At 41.1% G+C, this 23,362-nt stretch overlaps 1 protein-coding gene and 1 long non-coding RNA gene across 2 annotated transcripts; both read left to right on the top strand.

The window, feature by feature from the left end:
• Window positions 1-10,369: 10,369 nt before the first annotated feature.
• Window positions 10,370-12,883, top strand: LOC129851296 (GTPase IMAP family member 7-like). The gene is made up of 4 exons (XM_055917739.1): window positions 10,370-10,460; window positions 10,854-11,142; window positions 11,413-11,521; window positions 11,650-12,883. The coding sequence occupies exons 2-4, from the start codon at window positions 10,891-10,893 to the stop codon at window positions 12,666-12,668; spliced, it is 1,380 nt and encodes a 459-aa protein (XP_055773714.1). The 5' UTR covers window positions 10,370-10,460; window positions 10,854-10,890; the 3' UTR covers window positions 12,669-12,883.
• Window positions 12,884-16,440: 3,557 nt separating this feature from the next.
• Window positions 16,441-19,261, top strand: LOC129851295 (uncharacterized). The gene is made up of 3 exons (XR_008758958.1): window positions 16,441-16,541; window positions 17,453-17,596; window positions 19,220-19,261. It is a non-coding gene; the product is annotated as an uncharacterized LOC129851295 (long non-coding RNA).
• Window positions 19,262-23,362: the final 4,101 nt, after the last annotated feature.

Raw genomic sequence — 23,362 nt, 5'->3', positions numbered from 1 at the left:
GCCAACTCCTTGTTACTCATTATCATACCAACTCCTTGTTACTCATCATCATGCCAAATCCTTGTTACTCATTATCATACCAACTCCTTGTTACTCATCATCATGCCAACTCCTTGTTACTCATTATCATACCAACTCCTTGTTACTCATTATCATACCAACTCCTTGTTACTCATCATCATGCCAAATCCTTGTTACTCATTATCATACCAACTCCTTGTTACTCATCATCATGCCAACTCCTTGTTACTCATTATCATACCAACTCCTTGTTACTCATCATCATGCCAACTCCTTGTTACTCATCATCATGCCAACTCCTTGTTACTCATCATCATGCCAACTCCTTGTTACTCATCATCATGCCAACTCCTTGTTACTCATTATCATACCAACTCCTTGTTACTCATTATCATACCAAACTTGAGAACGAATTGTCAAGAGCGCAAAAGATCTGGGACCAGGCTAATGAAAACAGTCCCTGCATCATTCTTATCATTTCTAATTGTTGTTATTAGGTCCCCAAGTTTTCCCTGACCTCCTCACCAATAACCCTGAATCATGATCCATCATTTGACATTGAATAGATTAAAAGGGGTGATAGACAATCCTAATCAATTACTACTCCTCAGTACCTGAGTGTCCTCATCATCCTCTACTTCAGTGATGATCTTCCCTCTTTCATTTGTCACACCGTTGGTCTTCACTGGTTCTGGTACCTTCTCTGCAGGCATCTTGATGGTCTGTCCGTCCGTCTGTCTGTCAGTCTGGCTTGTTGGTTGGATGGTTGGTTGGCTGTCTGTCTGTCTGTCTGTCTGTCTGTCTGTCTGTCTGTCTGTCTGTCTGTCTGTCTGTCTGTCTGTCTGTCTGTGTTTTGCTTCTCTGTGGAGGTGAAACAACCAGAGAGCATTTGGTATGACGATAGAAGGATGAGACAGAAACCTTTAAATGAGGTCCTGAGTCCGACTCCTGACCACAGTAGCTCTGGTGTGCTTCTGTGGCCAAAAGTGTTGACACACATGACCCTCTGACATAAGGGGTTGTGTATTACAGTGCCATTATTATGTTCAGACATATCTTTACTTTGGATAGGCCAACAGAAGATTACAGGTTCCATTCAGACCCATAACATATATTTCTGAATACGTAGGCTAATAATTGTATATTTACATAGAAATATACATAAACATGCAATCTGCAAAATATCATAACATGTAAATAACTTATAATACATCAAATGTACATGTACATGAATAGAACAAATGTAACAGTACAGTGACATGCTTACTTGCAGTTCTTCCTCAACAGTACAGAATTCATAATAAAACAGAGAATGAATACAACTCACTGTAGGCTACAGTAGAGTATGATACAGTAGTTCCACTCTAGGCTACAGTAGAGTATGATACAGTAGTTCTACTGTAGGCTACAGTAGAGTATGACACAGTAGTTCCACTGTAGGCTACAGTAGAGTATGATACAGTAGTTATACTGTAGGCTACAGTAGAGTATGATACAGTAGTTCCACTTTAGGCTACAGTAGAGTATGATACAGTAGTTCTACTGTAGGCTACAGTAGAGTATGATACAGTAGTTCCACTCTAGGCTACAGTAGAGTATGATACAGTAGTTCTACTGTAGGCTACAGTAGAGTATGACACAGTAGTTCCACTGTAGGCTACAGTAGAGTATGATACAGTACTGTAGGCATACATCCAATCAATACAAATAGCATATATGCAGCAACTTTACTAATGATCATATACTTCTCTATTTGACATGTCTACGTGCTGGCAACAACATCGCCTGCCATGAGCGACAGTACACTATCGGACAGTTACAAAACTCACTGACATTGCGCTGAGCCTTGTATAACAAGCCCACATGAGTCTAACGTCCATGCCATTGCACAAAGATTATATTTGCACGAATTCTCGGTTGCGCATAGATACATTCGTAAACTTATATCTAGCTCTATCTTTTATGCCGAGTGAACATATATTGATGTATTTGTTTACCTTGATAGTAGGTACAGTAGTAAATATTCGCTGCAGAAAAGGCGGCGTGTGTTGAGTGACGCCAGCCAACCAGATTGTTTGCCATAACAGAAGGCGGGCTCTACTCGAAGCACACGTTGATAGAAGTGGACACAGAAATTGAACAGCTAGGTTGAATCAAAACCTGCTATAAGCATATCATTTTAATAGGTGTGATGCAGTTGTATATAGCTTTTAACAAAATTCGCAGAGATCATTTAGCCATGTTGTAATCTATTTTCAATGTAATTTCACAGCTGTGGTTAATTGTCGTTTGAACCAGTTCCTTTCCAATTTCTTTTAAATACCAATAGCAACGCACTAATACATGGATCAATACATTTTGCAGTGACATTACCAAGTTCATATCAACTCTGTTTCAAGGCCTCAAAACCAAGTTCATATCATCAGAGGGAAACAGTCGGTCCTTTTTCCAGAAGGCCTGCACAACCCTCAATTCATTATTCTTATCACCTCTTCCACAATGTAGCGCATTTCTACCAGTGATACTGGCTAAAGTAGCATTGGTTTGAGTGAAAGCATAACATTACTAGCTCCTTAGACATGCAGATTGTCCTCAAATGAATGATTGGAAAGATTTAACATTAATTTAAGAAACCTGCTAAAGGTGAGACAATGTGTCCAAGCTAGAACTGTAGGCTATGTCTGAGTTATAAGGTTTTGGTGAGGTTTAAAAAAAAAAAAAAATGTGTACTATGAGGAGCACTTCGTACATACTGTGAAATTGCTTGAATTCAAATGACTAATTTCAGTAGCTGTGTTTTTCTGTTGGTGTTTTTCGTGTGTGTGCTTGTGCGTTCACTAACCAACGTTATCTATATTATTCTAGCGTCATAAAATGGTTCAATCTTCCTTGATTTCCGGTGTAATCAGGCCAATGACGAAGTAAGATATAGAAAACCAAGGCTTTGTTATATCAGAGTAAGAAACGCTAAAGATCCATCTATCCCAAAGAACGGACAATAAAGAGAGGTAGGTAAGAAAAGTGGTGGGAAAAGTACCCAATTGTCATACTTGAGTAAAAGTAAAGAGATTGATTGAAAATTACTCCAGAAAAACATGAAAGTCACCCAGTAAAAAAAAGTCTAAGAGTATTTGTTGTTAAATATACATACGTTTCGAAAGTAAATGTAATTGCTCAAATATACTTTAGTATCAAAAGTAAAAGTATAAATCATTTAAAATTCCTTATTCCAAACCAGACGGCACAATTTTCTTGTTTTTTGGAGTGTGGCACTCCAACACTCTGACATCATCTATAAACAAAGCATTTGTGTTTAATGAGTCCGCCAGAGGCAGTAGGGATGACAAGGGATGTTCTTTTGATAAGTCCGTGAATTGGACCATTTTCATGTCCTGGTAAGCATTCAAAATGTAACGAGTACTTTTGGGTGTCAGGGGAAATGTGTGGATTAATAAATACATACTTTTCTTTAGTAATTAAGTCAAAGTAAAAGTTGTCAAAAATATAAATAGTAAAGTACAGATACCCCAAAAAACTACTTAAGTAGTACATTAATGCATTTTTACTTAAGTACTTTACACAACTGGGTAAGAGGAGTTGCCAACATGTCTTTGCTTTTTAACCTGAATTTATTTAAGAGTCATGTATGTTTAATTCTGTCAGTGCACTTAAAAGTTTTCTAAAACTCTATTATTACGTAAACTTGAGCATGTGCGAGAGAGACAGAGAGATATACATTTTTCTGATTGGTTACTTATGACAAAGTGTCCCATAAAGTTCATTGGGATATTCCAAGGTGGGTCCGCTGACAGTGGTGACTATGTGTGCTCACACCGAGGACACCACTAAATGATAGGATATGGGGAGGATAAGCTGATCCTAATAATATATGATGTGTAAACAATAATGGCGATATGGAAACCTAACCCTATAAAAGGGTTAGTCATTAAAATAAAAAAACGATTATTTCTCGCTGATATGAATGATATGTTTCCAAAACCGTACCGCGTACGATGCATTTTAACGTTCAGAACGAGGGGTTCTTAACAGAACTCCCTCGGCCAGAAGATACTATCATCAATAGGCGCCAAAGGAAGTTAGCGTCTATGAATGGGTTAGTTGTGATCTATGAATGGGTTAGGTGTGATCTATGAATGGGTTAGTTGTGATCTATGAATGGGTTAGTTGTGATCTATGAATGGGTTAGGTGTGATCTATGAATGGGTTAGTTGTGATCTATGAATGGGTTAGGTGTGATCTATGAATGGGTTAGTTGTGATCTATGAATGGGTTAGGTGTGATCTATGAATGGGTTAGTTGTGATCTATGAATGGGTTAGGTGTGATCTATGAATGGGTTAGGTGTGATCTATGAATGGGTTAGTTGTGATCTATGAATGGGTTAGGTGTGATCTATGAATGGGTTAGTTGTGATCTATGAATGGGTTAGGTGTGATCTATGAATGGGTTAGTTGTGATCTATGAATGGGTTAGGTGTGATCTATGAATGGGTTAGTTGTGATCTATGAATGGGTTAGGTGTGATCTATGAATGGGTTAGGTGTGATCTATGAATGGGTTAGGTGTGATCTATGAATGGGTTAGGTGTGATCTATGAATGGGTTAGGTGTGAACTATGAATGGGTTAGGTGTGATCTATGAATGGGTTAGGTGTGATCTATGAATGGGTTAGGTGTGATCTATGAATGGGTTAGGTGTGATCTATGAATGGGTTAGGTGTGATCTATGAATGGGTTAGTTGTGATCTATGAATGGGTTAGGTGTGATCTATGAATGGGTTAGGTGTGATCTATGAATGGGTTAGTTGTGATCTATGAATGGGTTAGGTGTGATCTATGAATGGGTTAGGTGTGATCTATGAATGGGTTAGTTGTGATCTATGCATTGATTGCATTTCGCTGGACAAGCTAGATGTAGTTACCATGTGCATAATCATCCATGTTTCCCACATTTATATTCTCATTTTATTCACAGTTGCCGGGGAGGAGAATGCAGAATCCTGCATTACCTCAACACCTGTTAAGGAAGGGGAAGGGAGAGGTAATTGGAACAGAACAGAGGGAGAGAGAGGGCATACAATCTCAATAAATTTATCTCGATTCCTTGCATCATATCTCCTTGCCTCCTTTTCAACTGTATCAGAGTATGTAAGTTATGAGCCGTAATATTGACATGAACATTGTGATATTTGGCTGCCAAACTTGCTCCAACCATTATGAAATGTAATGTTGTTAATTATTTTGCTTTCCCCATCAACCCAGAATCAATACAGTGGGGGAAATTGCACTCTTGTAACCTGCACTGCACAGTTTCCCGACTGTCTATACGTTTCAACACAAGATTAAAATAGTATTACACAATTCTAAAATGATTTAATTCAGTTGATATTACAAATATATTTATTAGGATCAATGTTAAACTGAAGCGGAAAGACTGACATTCATTAAACTGGTCTTTTATCTCCCGCAGGTTACGCAGGGATGGGAGAAGGGGGCACCTAAGACGTCATTCTCTAACGTCATAGTCAACATAGCTAACAGAACTAATGCATTAGTAAACCCGCTACAATCATGTAGTATAGTGTACAGTCAGCAAGCAGTTTAGCATTTACACCGGCAGGCCCCGGTGGCAATAAATGTATAAAACCAAAAGCTTACCTTGAGGAGTTCCAGTGTTTGATAGCCATAGCCAGCAAGCTAACATAGCGTCCCTCTCTGTTTGAGCCGGGTGTTTGAGTAGACTAAACTAAGCTAGCTAAGTAAGTGAATGTGGAAAAAAATACTATGAAATATAGTTAGCTCTCTCTCTCCCTCACTATCATGGTTATCCTTAATTTTTGAAGAAATGTATTTATTCAAGACTGTTCAACTATTGTCTTTCTCTCTTTTTGAGTTAACTACTGACCACATTTTATGCACTGCAGTGCTAGCTAGTTGTAGATTATGCTTCCAGTACTAGATTCATTCTCTGATCCTTTGATTGGGTGGACAAAATGTCAGGTCATGCTGCAAGAGCTCTGATAGGTTGGAGGATGTCCTCCGTAAATTGTCAGAATTACTGTGTAAGTCTATGGAACGGGGTGAGAACCATGAGCCTCCTAGGTTTTGTATTGAAGCCAATGTACCCAGAGGAGGACGGAAACTAACTACTGTACACCTTCATTGCAAAACAGTGTGTTTAATTCAATTATTTGGTGACATGTTCATATATTTACTATAGTTTTATCTAAAGGATGGTCCTCCCCTTCCTCCTCTGAGGGGCCTCCACTGGTATATACTCCATCAGTTATCCCGTTAGAGCTTTTGTCCAGAATCCACTGCAGTGTTTCAGGTGCAACGTTTATGGTCATGTTGCAGCAGTGTGTAGGAGGGAGAATCCAAGATGTGGGAAGTGTGCAGGAGGGCATGGGACAAAAGATTGTGTTGTTTCAGTAGATAAAGTTGTGTGTGTCAACTGTAGGGTTGCCCATGTTGCCGGGGATCGGAAGTGTCCGGTGTGAGAGTGGCAAGTGGAGGTGACCAGAGTCAGAGTAGTGCATCCTCTACTTTCTTCACTGGCATACTGGTATCCTGGTATGCTGGTATGCTGGGCCAGTGAAGAAAGTAGAGGAGGATGGGTCAACGGTGAGGGATCCTGAGAGGATCCCTGTGAGTTGTAGATCTGTGCCAGCACAGAGGGATAAGGCCAACGAGTGGTGATATATGTTTCAGTAAGGTTGGCTTCTTAGCGTTCATAGCAATGGTTATCAGCTGTGCCGCAGAAATGGAACGTCAATCACAGAAAATAGATGTTGTGGTGGCAGCTGCAGAGAAGTATTTCGGTGGAGCTTCAGAAGAGTTACAGGGTGTGTTTAGTGGTGGTGTCCCGTCCTCCCAGCCTGGTGGCATGGTGCATTAGCATATAGGGTCAAAGTAGTGGAATGGATTGGTGTTTCTTATTTGTATTTTTATGAAATAGTGATATATATGTGTAGGGTTAGTTGGTGGTGCAATATTTTATTTTTCTTCCTTTTTTACTTTGTATCACAAAATGTAACATGATTGAACACACACTCCCGAACAGTAGTTGGCCGCATTCACAAACAAAATGTGCAAACGCTATGACACTAAAGAAGAAGAAGACAAGCTTGAGAGGGACAGACTTTTCTTTTTTTTACATGAGAAGCTCACTTTCACGTTGAACTCGTCGTCTTTCTTCTCTTATCAGCAGGATATAATATCGAGGTAAGATGGATATCGATTTTGAGACATGTGACATGTAGTATTTTCATATTTTTGTATGCACTTTTAATATTATTTCGAAATTCCTGTTCTTTTTAAAAGATTTCTCACAAGCTCTGTTAAATGTCAACACAGCACTGAGCGTATACCAAGCTTTTTATTTTCAAAGCCTTTAAACATTGAATTCAGCTAGTGTCATGCTAATTTAGCTTTTTGCAACCCGCGGAAACAACTTTGAAGATAACTACCACAAAAAGTAAAATCCTTTGATATGTTAGCGAAAGTGAATAAACATATTTGTCTTCGTAAAATATATTTTATAATATAAGTGACATTTTATCACCAAAGCACACCCTAATTGTACTGTATAAAGTTGTTGAATCAAATTGCAATCACTCTAGAATAATTGTCTTAGTATTTAAACTAGAAAAGGTATGAACAAAACATTGACAAATGCTGTAAACTTGTCATAGGTAACTATGTAGAAATTGCTCTAGTTGATAAAATTCTAATGGTCCTTCTCTTATTTCAGTTTATGTGACAAAACAAGCTATCCATTGTGCCATTATTAAATGCTGTGAAACATATTTTCAATAACCCAAAACATAGTATTTTTCAGCTGTTTGAAGCTGATGTACAAAACCGAAAGTTAAAAGACCCAAAAATGAAACTTAAGAACGGGAAGCATAGAAACGGCCGTACATAGAATGCATCTATCGCTTCTCAGACATGCTTTCAATGAGAGTGACAGATCTACAACTCACATTTCTGTGTGAATTTGGTTGCGTCGCCCAAAAAGCGACATACTGCGCCTAGATTACGCATTTTATTAATTGAGCCTTTTCAGTCTTGTTTGTGTTTGTGCCCATTGTTGTACTTTGTATCATAGCGTCATAAAATGGCTGCCAATCCTGATTACCAAGCAATTGATTTGCCTAGAGATAAAGAAAATAGAGGTTCTGTCCCAGGGGAAACGGATACATTGCTGCCAACCCAAGTAACTGATAACATGAGCTCGGGAGAAACGAGGAGTTTCCTATTAAATACCTATAGTCAGTGTAGTGTTACCAATTAAATTATGTGAGAGAAAAACTAGACATTTTAGAACAACATTTGTAGCTATAAAATTACATGTTTCGTTATTGTATTCCATTCTAAATATGAACAGTAATGTCCAAATAAAGTAGGACCAGTTTTAACTCAAGATGTATTTGAAAATCTTAACATTTTTTTATCAGAGAAGGAAGTCCCAAAACACCTGTGCCTTACAGCATGAACAGTGATCGGTCCATGTATGAACCAATAACGCTCAACAGTGGAATCCGTACCTCTGTGAAATGGTGAGATGCTGTCTTCTGAAATATTTATCTACAGTGCATTCAGAAAGTATTCAGATCCCTTGACTTTTCCCACATTTTATTACGTTACAGCCTTTTTCGAAAATGGATTAAATAGTTTTCCCCCCTCATCAATATACACAAAATACCCATAATGACAAAGCAAAAACAGGTTATTACAAATAAAAAACTGATATCACATTTACATAAGTATTCAGACCCTTTACTCAGTACTTTGTTGAAGCACCTTTGGCAGCGATTACAGCCTTGAGTCTTCTTGGGTATGACGCTACAAGCTTGGCACACATGTATTTGGGGAGTTTCTCCCATTCTTCTCTGCAGATCCTCTCAAACTCTGTCTGGTTGGATGTGTAGCGTCGCTGCACAGCTATTTTCAGGTCTCCAGAGATGTTCGATCGGGTTCAAGTCCGGGCTCTGGCTGGGCCACTCAAGGACATTCAGAGACTTGTCCCGAACCCACTCCTGCGTTGTCTTGGCTGTGTGCTGTGTCGTTGTCCTGTTGGAAGGTGAACCTTTGCCCCAGTCTGAGGTCCTGAGTGCTCTGGAGAAGGTTTTCATCAAGGATCTCTCTGTACTTTGCCCTGTTAATCTTTCCTTCGATTCTGACTAGTCTCCCAGTCCCTGTCGCTGAAAAACATCCCCACAGCATGATGCTGCCACCACCATGCTTCACCATAGGGATGGTGCCAGGTTTCTTCCAGAAGTGACACTTGGCATTCAGGCCAAAGAGTTCAATATTGGTTTCATCAGACCAGAGAATCTTGTTTCTCATGGTCTAAGAATCCTTTAGGTACCTTTTGGCAAACTCCAAGCGGGCTGTTATGTGCCTTTTACTGAGGAGTGACTTCTGTCTGGCCACTCTACCATAAAGACCTGATTGATGGAGTGCTGCAGAGATGGTTGTCCTTCTGGAAGGTTCTCCCATCTCCACAGAGTAACTCTGGAGCTCTGTCAGAGTGACCATCGGGTTCTTGGTGACCTTCCTGACCTTTCTCCCCCGATTGCTCAGTTTGGCCAGGTGGCCAGCTCTAGGAAGAGTCTTGGTGGTTCTAAACTTCTTCCATTTAAGAATGATGGAGACCACTGTGTTTTTGGGGACCTTCAATGCTGCTGAAATGTTTTGGTGCCCTTCCCCAGATCTGTGCCTCGACACAATCCTGTCTCGGAGCTCTATGGACAATTCCTTCGACTTCATGGCTTGGTTTTTGCTCTGACATGCACTGTCAACTGTAGGACCTTACATAGACAGGTGTGTGCCTTTCTAAAGCATGTCCAATCAATTGAGTTTACCACAGGTGGACTCCAATCAAGTTGTAGAAAATATCTCAAGGATGATCAATGGACCAGTATGCACCTGAGCTCAATTTAAAGCCTCAAAGCAAAGGGTCTGAATACTTATGTAAATAAGGTATTTCTGTTTTTATTTTTTAATAATTCAGCAAACATTTCTAAAAAACAATTTTTGCTTTGTCATTATGGGGTGTTGTGTGCAGATTGATGAGGGAAAAAAATATTTTAGAAAAAGCCTGAAACGTAACAAAATGTGGGAAAAGTCAAGGGATCTGAATACTTTCTGAATGCACTGTAAAACATTAGTCTCTTTTTGTTCACTTTAATAACAGATGGCTCACAAACCGAGCTGCAAACTTCTACTCTCCTGGGAAAAAAAACTGACTTTTTAGATTTCCAACCTCTTTTGACAAACATTTCAGACCCTGCTCTTCTCTTTCTGTCTGTTGTTGCTAGGAGCCAGCTGGTGGAGACAGAGTACTCAGTGTATACAGTCGGCTCAGCAGACAGTGAGATTGATTTATATGGATCTGGTCTTCATATAAATCAGAGGTACAGTATGCCCATAATGTAAACCAGATATACACCTTTGTTTTGGTGTTATGAGGAATCCTAGCCTGAGCTATTTATTGATTTCTTATAATGTAAAAGTGTTTGTTGTTCATAGTACTGAATGCTGTCTTATCTACTATCATGTACCATGATGCGGCGGCAGGTAGCCTAGCGTTTAAGAGCTTTGGGCCAGTAACCGAAAGGTTGCTGGTTTGAATCCAGCAACCAATCTGTCAATGTGCCCTTGAGCAAGGCACTTAACCCTAATTGCTCCTGTGAGTCACTTAAATGTACAATGTAAAACGTAATGCTGTTGATCCTTCGCTATGGACATGCATGTGTTATAAACGTGCATGTAACGGGTGGCTTCATTCAGCTTGAACCTTTCTACAGCCCTACTGTTGAGGACCCTCTGCCTGCTTTAGGCCAGATGCAGGATAGCAGAATAGTACATCGTACCAGACTGGACTGTACCATATGTGTCCAGCGCAGTGACGAAGCTGTGAAGTTCTGCCAGGATTGCAAGGCTACTTTCTGTGAGAACCATGTTAGAGACCACTACCAGGTCCCAGGACTGATGCAACACACTTTGGTGGAGGCCACTGAAGGAAGGAAAACCATTCCAAATGTAGATGATCACGTCCATGAAACATATGTTGAAACAGAACAAACTGTGACTCAGGTAGAGTTTCCTTCTTCTCCAGTGAAATGTCTATTTGGTCCCCTGATATAAATTGTCAAGAAAGGTATTGACTAGGGTTGCAAAATGATGGTAACTTTCCTTAAATTCCCTGGTTTTCCAGAAATTAGCATTGGATTTCCTGCTTATTCCCTCCTGATTCCAACTGAGATGACTGGTAAACCTGTGAATTCGGGAAAAGTTACCAAAAATCTGCAATTCTAATCGTGACCTACAGTATATACACAATGTAGTTACATGACTCCTTCGTAGGTCTGCTCATGGAAAACAGCCTTCTTCGTCAGTCTTCTGGGGATTCTCATACTGGTACTTGCCCTGGTAGGACTTGTGTGTTATGCAGACTTGTGTGTCACTGTCCATGGTGAGTTTACTCATTTTTTCTTTATTTCTCATTTTGTTCCAGTATTAATGTTATTCACTCATTCAATTTAACCTATTTTAACTGTTTAACCTTTTTTAACCTACTTTAAATGTCCTGCATCTCTGCAGGGTCTGAGGTGGGATTTCAGCAACGGATTGTTCTGCTGGGGAAGACTGGATCAGAGAAGAGAGCATCAGGAAACACCATCCTGGGAAGAGAGGCCTTTAAAGTGGAGGCTTCACCTTCGTATGGGCCACAGTGTGAGGAACAAGATGCTGTTGTGGGCCGAAATAACATAACTATGATTAACACCCCAGATGTGTTGCCATCTGAGGACGTTGCAGGTAAAGTAGCTCGATGCATCAACATCTCAACACCTCACGTGTTCCTGCTGGTGATCAGGTTGTGCAATTGGTGCACAGAAGAGGAGAAGAAAACTGTCAAATGGATGAACGAGAACTTTGCGGAGGAGGCCCTTAAATACACCATTGTGCTGTTCACTGGTGGAGACCAGCTAGAAGGGAAACCAGTGGAGAAGTATCTAATGGACAACAGTGATTCCCTAAAGCTTCTCAGTATGTGTGGTGGTAGACATCACGTCTTCAATAACAAAGAAAAGAATGACCTCACTCAGGTCACAGAGCTGCTGGAGAAGATAGACGGATTATTGAATGAGAATAGGGGATACTATCATGTGACAAACATCTTGACCCGGAGGGACGAGGAGAGCATGAGGAGGGAGGAGGCTCTGAGAAAGATACTGGAACAGGAGGTTAGAAAGAGGGATGCAGCCATAGCAACGATAAGAGAGGAGGAGGAGAAAAAGAGGGATGCAGCCATAGCAACGATAAGAGAGGAGGAGGAGAAAAAGAGGGATGCAGCCATAGCAACGATAAGAGAGGAGGAGGAGAAAAAGAGGGATGCAGCCATAGCAACGATAAGAGAGGGGGAGGAGAAAAAGAGGGATGCAGCCATAGCAACGATAAGAGAGGAGGAGGAGAAAAAGAGGGAGACTGAAGAGAGAAAAGTCTGTGAGGGGGAAGATGAAGGGAGGATGGTCATTGATAATCTGGCATTGAAAGTCTCAGGCTCAGAAATGTATGTTGGAGTAACAGTGATCACAATGATCATACTAATTGTCCTTTAATGATACGAAACTGAATATTAGGGAGTCTCTTCATTGGGTATTCACAATCATCACCTGAACATTAGGGAGTCTCTTCATTTGGTATTCACAATCATCTGAACATTAGGGAGTCTCTTCATTTGGTATTCACAATCATCTGAACATTAGGGAGTCTCTTCATTTGGTATTCACAATCATCTGAACATTAGGGAGTCTCTTCATTTGGTATTCACAATCTGAACATTAGGGAGTCTTTTCATTTGGTATTCACAATCTGAACATTAGGGAGTCTCTTCATTTGGTATTCACAATCATCTGAACATTAGGGAGTCTCTTCATTTGGTATTCACAATCATCTGAACATTAGGGAGTCTCTTCATTTGGTATTCACAATCATCTGAACATTAGGGAGTCTCTTCATTTGGTATTCACAATCTGAACATTAGGGAGTCTTCATTCATCATCTGAACATTAGGGAGTCTCTTCATTTGACATTCACAATCTTTGCCGGAATATTAGGTAGTCTCTTAATTTCATATTCACATTCATCACCTGAACATTAGTGAGTCTCTTCAATCATCACCTGAACATTAGTGAGTCTCTTCATTCATCATCTCTTATTGTAAAGCAGGGTGACCTCTGTAAAGCAGGGTGACCTCTGTAATGCAGGGTGACCTCTGAAAACAAAACAAGTTTGCAGATGAAAATGATAAATAAGTACATTTATTAATTGTTGATCAATACTTTCATTGATTAATTGTTAGAAGTGTTTTTTTTATATACTTTAAGAACATATCTTCCATTATAACCTGGTGTTTAGAGAAATATAAGATACCTGCACTTTCTCCAATGGGTGAACAAATAATGCGGTGTCATGTATTATGCAATATAAATGTCAAAACGGTCAAGGAATACAGTTGAATCATCATATAGCTGTGTTGGGTTTGTTTGTTGCAGTATTTTCAATGTTATATTAACTTGGCCTGGAAATTCACTATACTGTAGCTGTGTCTCATGAAGTGCTGGACCCAGTTTAAATGTCCTTTAATAAAACCAATGTCAGAACATCAATGTAAAATATAAATGATGCATTTTGTACCACATCAGGGAAGAGCAGTTGGCTAAACTACTACCGGGAACTGCTCAGTGCCAGAGGCCTGCTAGTTACTGGGTCGTTTCACAATAAAAGTGCCTTTTGCGTCCCTTTGATATCTGGTTAGAGGTTCACCGAGATGGGGGCTGTACTAAATGTTTGATGTATTATAATAATTGATTATGCTTATGTTGTATTAATAGAAGGGGAGGGGTTATAAGACCCCACCCTCTTTACATTTATAGGGTCCTAGACTACAGATTAACAATATATTTACACATGAGGTTTAATATTGTTCCACAGTTGTTTTCTAGGCTTTCTGCCTCTTATGAAGAAACAGTCTGAGAAATGTGTGACTGTGAAGTCAGAACTCTGCAGGGGAGTGTAAGAGATAGGAGACCCGTCAGACATTCCACTATAAATCAACTTGGACATTTACTGCTAAGCTTTTAGATAACACTAAAACTCTTGTTTACATAGCTGTGTAGGCATGGTTTTGGTCTCATGAGTAGAAGTTAATGACGTAGGCAGTTACATCACAGGGGGTTGACTACAAGCATGATAAAAGCAACTTGGGACCTTTTCTATTTTGCAGAACTTACTCGGAAACATGCGTGCTATGTTCCTGTTGTTAACTTCAGTCTGCAATTGCATTAATAAATGAATGAATGATTTAATTAAAGATATTGTCAGAATGCTAATTTCACCAATGAGCCAATGATTGACAAGGAACAAGGAACGAACTACCTGTATGATATTCAAGCCTTTTATTTTAATTACTGGTGTCCAGTGGCCATTTGTGGGGCAAATAAATAAATAAAATGTTGATGCATGCCAGCAAAGCCACTACACAACACAACACTAAACAATACATTCATTGCACTTTAACGGTGACAAACGGTGCCCAAACTGCACCTTTAAGATATTTGTTTCGATAGTGGGGGACCCAGGTTCAGATCCCACCATTAACACATCTGTTGGGTTTTTCCTTCATCAATCAATCAAAGTCACTAGTGCACTCGCTCGTGAGCTGGCTGCTCATTCTAAATAGTTGGTAAACCTGCTCAAAACAATGATACTAGGGATTCAGTGATGATTACATTTTTTACAAAGCAAAAGATGATATAGGTGCCACGCCCTGACCGTAGATTGCTTTGTATGTTGCTATTTTTAGTTTGGTCAGGGTGTGATGTGGGTGGGTATTCTATGTTGTATGTCTAGGTTTTCTGTTTCTATGTGTTTGGCCTGGTATGGTTCTCAATCAGAGGCAGCTGTCTATCGTTGTCTCTGATTGAGAACCATACTTAGGTAGCCTGTTTTCCCACTTTTGTTTGTGGGTGATTATTTTCTGTTTAGTGTTTGTTGCACCTTTCAGAACTGTTCGTTGGTCGTTTTGTTGTTTTTGTTCGTGTGTTCATCTTTATTAAAAGTTTATGGATACGTACCACGCTGCACTTTGGTCCTCCTCTCCTTCTCCCGACGATAATCGTTACAATAGGTGTATTTCAAATACCTGGGTGTCTGGCTAAACTGTAAACTCTCCTTCCAGACCCATATTAAACATCTCCAATCCAAAATTAAATCTAGAATCGGCTTCCTATTTCGCAACAAAGCCTCCTTCACTCACGCCGCCAAACATACCCTCATAAAACTGACTATCCTTCGGCGATGTCATTTACAAAATAGCTTCCAATACTCTACTCAGCAAACTGGATGCAGTCTATCACAGTGCCATCCGTTTTGTCACCAAAGCCCCTTATACCACCCACCACTGCAACCTGTATGCTCTAGTCGGCTGGCCCTCGCTACATATTAGTCGCCAGACCCACTGGCTCCAGGTCATCTATAAGTCTATGCTAGGTAAAGCTCCGCCTTATCTCAGCTCACTGGTCACGATAACAACACCCACCAGTCGCACGCACTCCAGCAGGTATATCTCACTGGTCATCCCCAAAGCCAACACCTCCTTTGGCTGCCTTTCCTTCCAGTTCTCTGCTGCCAATGACTGGAAGGAATTGCAAAAATCGCTGAAGCTGGAGACTTATATTTCCCTCACTAACTTTAAACATCAGCTATCTGAGAAGCTAACTGATCGCTGCAGCTGTACATAGCCCATCTGTAAATAGCCCACCCAATCTACCTACCTCATCCCCATATTGTTTTTATTTACTTTTCTGCTCTTTTGCACACCAGTATTTCTACTTGCACATCATCATCTGCTCATCTATCACTCCAGTGTTAATTTGCTGAACTGTAATTACTTTGCTACTATGGCCTATTTATTGCCTTACCTCCTCACGCCATTTGCACACACTGTATATAGCCTTTCTTTCTTTTTTCTATTGTGTTATTGACTGTACGCTTGTTTATTCCATGTGTAACTCTGTGTTGTTTGTGTCGCACTGCTTTGCTTTATCTTGGCCAGGTCGCAGTTGTAAATGAGAACTTGTTCTCAACGAGCTACCCTGGTTAAATAAAGGTTAAATTAAAAAAATAATAAATGATGCTGTTGTTCAAATGCACAGATCGCTTAATATTGTGTATATTCCCAAAGAAACGACCTGTAGTTTGACATCTTGGCTTAATATTTCTGCTGCTTTCCTCCACCTTCCAGGGTTCTCAACCAATCAGAGACCTTCACTGCACACATGCACACACCAAAGACGGTTTAGAATATACTGTCTTTGCACATACTTCACAAAGAACACAGGAAATAACATTTCCTGCTCTAATTGTGTCAGTTTCTGACAACGGCTATAGCCTACACAGCAGGGTAATTCAACATTCACAAGACTTGTAAGGTATTTACATAAGTTAAATAATGCAGTACAATCATACTGTATGTTAGTCTTTCTTAGCCTATAGGTTTACCTCTTATTTGTTAGATGAATTGGTTATATTAATAGCAGTTTACCAAACAATAATGCCTGGGGCATAATCTACGCTTATTGGACCTTGCTTTAACTGGTTGAATTTGTCTTTAACCAAACAAATTACTGCAAATCATCTGTTTTCTTTGACAAACTCCAGTAGTAAGGTTTATTTGAAATACATTCATAGTTTTCTTAGTTCCTCACGCAGGAGGGTTAATTTGTGTGTGCCCCTTTAAGAGCGTCCCGCGAATCTGTGCCAGAAAGAAAAACAATTTAACTATGGTAAAATAGGTCTTTAGTTTTGAACGGTTTGGTGTACCAAGGAGCTGTTTTCTGCATTGCAAAGGTGCAACCACGGACACAAAGCCATGCTCTGTCTGCTTCTACGGAGTGGCTGCGGTTCTAGATTTTCTGGAACCTGACTTGCCATCGTCATTTAAAATATGAATATGTAAAAACTGTGTGAGAAAAAACATATTTAATCAATTTTGAATTCAGGCTGTAACACAACAGCTTCTGAAATAAGTCAAGTGGTCTTTACATTTTAGTCACTTAGCAGATACACTTATCCAGAGCAACTTACAGTTGTGAATATATACATTTTCGTACAGGTGCCTCGTGGGAATGAAACCCACAACCCGTGCTGAACGCAGTGTAGATGGGCACTAAATTGGCCAAAAGGGAATTGTGGACGGCCCTTTTGACAATGGCTCTTTTTTTACAATGCCTTAATAATTGTTTTACTACCCTAAAATACTTGGTAAACTAAATTAGATTGTTTATTTCAGTTGTTCTACCTTTAAATATTTTGGTGTGTTTTGTGCATTTACATCCCACAGTTACATTGTAAAATGGCTTCTTCCTTGAAACGACGCAAAACGTGCTTGATGCTAAAAGTGAATATATAGGAAATGGAGGCTCTGCAGAGGAAGCACAAAAAAAACGCCATACCTTGATGATAACGATACCTCAGATGGAATAAGGTGATCTATATTTAATAATATGTTAATTTATTATGGTATTGTGGGTTTTTGTAGCAGAGTCACTGTTTGCTATTTGTGTTTTTAAAATTGTTAAACTACTTAAAGGGCAATGCCACCAGTTTTCAACCTCATTTTCATTATTTCCAGCACAATACCAGTGTCAACATATGTAAAAAAATATTAAGTTAAAAGGTTGACATCATTGCTGCAGATTGGATGGAGGTACACCACCGCCACCAGCCTGTACCTGTCATGTTTTGTCATTGATCATCATGTCTTGTCCCTGTGCTTCCCTCTGCTGGTCTTATTAGGTTCTTTCCCTCTTTCTCTCTCTCTCTCTCCTCCTCCCTCTCTCCCTCTCCCGCTCTCTCTCTCTATCGTTCCGTTCCTGCTCCCAGCTGTTTCTCATTCTCCTAACGACCTCATTTACTCTTTCACACCTGTCCCCTATTTTGCCCTCTGATTAGAGTCCCTATTTCTCCCTCTGTTTTCCGCTTCTGTCCTTGTCGGATTCTTGTTTGATGTTTGCTGTTCCTGTGTCCTTGTTCCGCCCTGTCGTGTTTTTGCCTTCTTCAGATGCTGCGTGTGAGCAGGTGTCTATGTCAGCTACGGCCTGTGCCTTCCTGAAGCGACCTGCAGTCTGTGGTCGCGTCTCCTGTCGTTCCTCTCTACTGACGAGAGGATTTCAGTTTCCTGTTTTGGTTTTACCTTTGATATATCCAGGAGAATCATTGTTTGTTTGATACTGGAATAAAGACTCTGTTTCTATTACGTCGCTTTTGGGTCCTCATTCACCAGCATAACAGTACCTTTGACACCAGACAGGATGGGTCCATGGACTCATGCTGTTCAGGCCAAATCCTGACTACCATCAGCATGACAAAACAGGAACCGTGATTCGTTGGACCAGGCAATGTTTTTCCACTCAACTGTCCAGTGTTGTTGATCGCGTGCCCACTGGAGCCACTTCTTCTTGTTTTTAGCTGATAGGAGGGGAACCCGGTGTTGTCGTCTGCTGCAATAGCCCATTTGTGACGAGGATTGACAAGTTGTGCGTTCCGAGATGCCGTTCTGCACACAACTGTTGTACTGCGCCGTTGTTTGTCTGTTTGTGGCCCACCTTTTTGCTTGTGCGATTCTTGCCGTTCTCCGTCGACCTCTCATCAACGAGCTATTTTCACCCACAGGACTGCCGCTTACTGGATGTTTTTTGTTTGTCACACCATTCTCGCTAAACCCTAGACACTGTCAAGCGTGAATGCTCAGGAGGGCGGCCGTTTCTGAAATACTGGACCCGGTGCTCCTGGCACCGACGATCATACCAAGCTCAGTCGCTTATGTCACTGGTTTTGCACATTCTAACGTTCAACCGAACAGTAACTAGGAGCGATCCATTTTTGTGAACAGGTTGGTGTACCTAATAAACTGGCCGGTGAGTGTATGTAGACATTGTTTTGGTGCTGGAGATGATGAATGAGGTTGAAAAGTGGCGGAATTTCCCTTTAAAGTCTTTACAACCCCCTGAAGGGTGATAGCTCGAGCAGCGTTCTTCTATAGGGGGTTATTAACAACAAAAAGTTAAGCTTAGTTGGAGATGAAAATGTTTTACTGTGTTTGTATCAGGGAAGAACAGACAGAGCCATCTGTTCCTGACTATCAATCAATTTCAATCAATTTTATTTTATATAGCCCTTCGTACATCAGCTAATATCTCGAAGTGCTGTACAGACACCCAGCCTAAAACCCCAAACAGCTAGTAATGCAGGTGTAGAAGCACGGTGGCTAGGAAAAACTCCCTAGAAAGGCCAAAACCTAGGAAGAAACCTAGAGAGGAACCAGGCTATGAGGGGTGGCCAGTCCTCTTCTGGCTGTGCCGGGTGGAGATTATAACAGAACTATGCCAAGATGTTCAAAAATGTTCATAAGTGGTCAAATAATAATCATGAATAATTTTCAGTTGACTTTTCATAGCCGATCATTAAGAGTTGAAAACAGCAGGTCTGGGACAGGTAGGGGTTCCATAACCGCAGGCAGAACAGTTGAAACTGGAATAGCAGCAAGGCCAGGCGGACTGGGGACAGCAAGGAGTCACCACGGCCGGTAGTCCCAACGTATGGTCCTAGGGCTCAGGTCCTCCGAGAGAAAGAAAGAGAGAAGGAGAAAATTAGAGAGAGCCAAGATTTTCAAAATGTTCATAAATGACAAGCATGGTCAAATAATAATCAGGAATAAATCCCAGTTGGCTTTTCATAGCCGATCATTAAGAGTTGAAAACAGCAGGTCTGGGACAGGTAGGGGTTCCGTAACCGCAGGCAGAACAGTTGAAACTGGAATAGCAGCAAGGCCAGGCGGACTGGGGACAGCAAGGTGTCATCATGCCCGGTAGTCCTGACGTATGGTCCTAGGGCTCAGGTTCTCAGAGAGAAAGAGAGAACGAGAGAATTAGAGAGAGCATACTTAGATTCACACAGGACACTGGATAAGACAGGAGAAGTACTCCAGGTAACCAACTGACCCTAGCCCCCCGACACATAAACTACTGCAGCATAAATACTGGAGGCTGAGACAGGAGCGGTCAGGAGACACTGTGGCCCCATCCGAAGAAACCCCCGGACAGGGCCAAACAGGAAGGATATAACCCCACCCACTTTGCCAAAGCACAGCCCCCGCACCACTAGAGGGAAATCCTCAACCACCAACTTACAATCCTGAGACAAGGCCGAGTATAGCCCACAAAGGTCTCCACCACAGCACAAACCAAGGGGGGGCGCCAACCCAGACGGGAAGATCACGTCAGTAACTCAACCCACTCAAGTGACGCACCCCTCCTAGGGACGGCATGAAAGAGCACCAGCAAGCCAGTGACTCAGCCCCTGTAACAGGGTTAGAGGCAGAGAATCCCAGTGGAGAGAGGGGAACCGGCCTGGCAGAGACAGCAAGGGCGGTTCGTTGCTCCAGAGCCTTTCCGTTCACCTTCACACTCCTGGGCCAGACTACACTCAATCATATGACCTACTGAAGAGATAAGTCTTCAGTAAAGACTTAAAGGTTGAGACCGAGTCTGCGTCTCTCACATGGGTAGGCAGACTGTTCCATAAAAATGGAGATCTATAGGAGAAAGCCCTGCCTCCCGCTGTTTGCTTAGAAATTCTAGGGACAATTAGGAGGCCTGCGTCTTGTGACCGTAGCGTACGTATTGGTATGTACGGCAGGACCAACTCGAAAAGATAGGTAGGAGCAAGCCCATGTAACGCTTTATAGGTTAACAGTAAAACCTTGAAATCAGCCCTTGCCTTAACAGGAAGCCAGTGTAGGGAAGCTAGCACTGGAGTAATATGATCAAATTTCTTGGTTCTAGTCAGGATTCTAGCAGCCGTATTTAGCACTAACTGAAGTTTATTTAGTGCTTTATCCGGGTAGCCGGAAAGTAGAGCATTGCAGTAGTCTAACCTAGAAGTAACAAATGCATGGATTAATTTTTCTGCATCATTTTTGGACAGAAAATGTCTGATTTTTGCAATGTTACGTAGATGGAAAAAAGCTGTCCTTGAAACAGTCTTGATATGTTCGTCAAAAGAGAGATCAGGGTCAAGAGTAACGCCGAGGTCCTTCACAGTTTTATTTGAGACGACTTTGCAACCATCAAGATGAATTGTCAGATTTAACAGAAGATCTCTTTGTTTCTTGGGACCTAGAACAAGCATCTCTGTTTTGTCCGAGTTTAAAAGTAGAAAGTTTTCAGCCATCCACTTCCTTATGTCTGAAACACAGGCTTCTAGCGAGGGCAATTTTGGGGCTTCACCATGTTTCATTGAAATGTACAGCTGTGTGTCATCCGCATAGCAGTGAAAGTTAACATTATGTTTTCGAATAACATCCCCAAGAGGTAAAATATATAGTGAAAACAATAGTGGTCCTAAAACGGAACCTTGAGGAACACCGAAATGTACAGTTGATTTGTCAGAGGACAGACCATTCACAGAGACAAACTGATATCTTTCCGACAGGTAAGATCTAAACCAGGCCAGAACTTGTCCGTGTAGACCAATTTGGGTTTCCAGTCTCTCCAAAAGAATGTGGTGATCGATGGTGTCAAAGGCAGCACTAAGGTCTAGTAGCACGAGGACAGATGCAGAGCCTCGGTCTGACGCCATTAAAAGGTCATTTACCACCTTCACAAGTGCAGTCTCAGTGCTATGATGGGGTCTAAAACCAGACTGAAGCATTTCGTATACATTGTTTGTCTTCAGAAAGGCAGTGAGTTGCTGCGCAACAGCTTTTTCTAAAATTTTTGAGAGGAATGGAAGATTCGATATAGGCCGATAGTTTTTTATATTTTCCGGGTCAAGGTTTGGCTTTTTCAAGAGAGGCTTTATCACTGCCACTTTTAGTGAGTTTGGTACACATCCGGTGGATAGAGAGCTGTTTATTATGTTCAACATAGGAGGGCCAAGCACAGGAAGCAGCTCCTTCAGCAGTTTAGTAGGAATAGGATCCAGTATGCAGCTTGAAGGTTTAGAGGCCATGATTATTTTCATCATTGTGTCAAGAGATATAGTACTAAAACACTTAAGTGTCTCTCCCGATCCCAGGCCCTCGCAGAGCTGTGCAGATCCAGGACAGCTAAGCCCTGGAGGAATACGCAGATTCAAAGAGGAGTCCGTAATTTGCTTTCTAATGGTCATGATCTTTTCCTCAAAGAAGTTCATGAATTTATTACTGCTGAAGTGAAAGCCATCCTCTCTTGGGGAATGCTGCTTTTTAGTTAGTTTCGCAACAGTATCAAAAAGAAATTTTGGATTGTTCTTATTTTCCTCGATTAAGTTGGAAAAGTAGGATGATCGAGCAGCAGTGAGGGCTCTTCGGTACTGCACGGTACTGTCTTTCCAAGCTAGTCGGAAGACTTCCACTTTGGTGTGGCGCCATTTCCGTTCCAATTTCCTGGAAGCTTGCTTCAAAGCTCGGGTATTTTCTGTATACCAGGGAGCTAGTTTCTTATGACAAATGTTTTTCGTTTTTAGGGGTGCAACTGCATCTAGGGTATTGCGCAAGGTTAAATTGAGTTCCTCAGTTAGGTGGTTAACTGATTTTTGTCCTCTGACGTCCTTGGGTAGGCAGAAGGAGTCTGGAAGGGCATCAAGGAATTTTTGTGTTGTCTGAGAATTTATAGCACGACTTTTGATGCTCCTTGGTTGGGGTCTGAGCAGATTATTTGTTGCGACTGCAAACGTAATAAAATGGTGGTCCGATAGTCCAGGATTATGTGGAAAAACATTAAGATCTACAACATTTATTCCATGGGACAAAACTAGGTCCAGAGTATGACTGTGGCAGTGAGTAGGTTCAGAGACATGTTGGACAAAACCCACTGAGTCGATGATGGCTCCGAAAGACTTTTGGAGTGGGTCTGTGGACTTCTCCATGTGAATATTAAAATCACCAAAAATTAGAATATGATCTGCTATGACTACAAGGTCTGATAGGAATTCAGGAAACTCAGAGAGGAACGCTGTATATGGCCCAGGAGGCCTGTAAACAGTAGCTATAAAAAGTGAATGAGTAGGCTGCATAGATTTCATGACTAGAAGCTCAAAAGACGAAAACGTCATGTTTTTTTTTTGTAAATTGAAATTTGCTATCGTAAATGTTAGCAACACCTCCGCCTTTGCGGGATGCACGGGGGATATGGTCACTAGTGTAACCAGGAGGTGAGGCCTCATTTAACACAGTAAATTCATCAGGCTTAAGCCATGTTTCAGTCAGGCC

The sequence above is a fragment of the Salvelinus fontinalis genome, chromosome 3, assembly GCF_029448725.1.
Source record: "Salvelinus fontinalis isolate EN_2023a chromosome 3, ASM2944872v1, whole genome shotgun sequence".
Lineage (NCBI taxonomy): Eukaryota > Metazoa > Chordata > Actinopteri > Salmoniformes > Salmonidae > Salvelinus > Salvelinus fontinalis.
Note: the sequence above shows the minus strand (reverse complement) of the source record. Positions and strands in the feature narration are given on the sequence as shown.

Coding starts and splice junctions, on each gene's coding strand:
- LOC129851296 (XM_055917739.1), top strand. CDS start 10,891: ATGCAGGATAGCAGAATAGTACATCGTACCAGACTGGACTGTACCATA. Junction 11,143..11,412: donor CAGAACAAACTGTGACTCAG/GTAGAGTTTCCT, acceptor ACTCCTTCGTAG/GTCTGCTCATGGAAAACAGC. Junction 11,522..11,649: donor CTTGTGTGTCACTGTCCATG/GTGAGTTTACTC, acceptor GCATCTCTGCAG/GGTCTGAGGTGGGATTTCAG.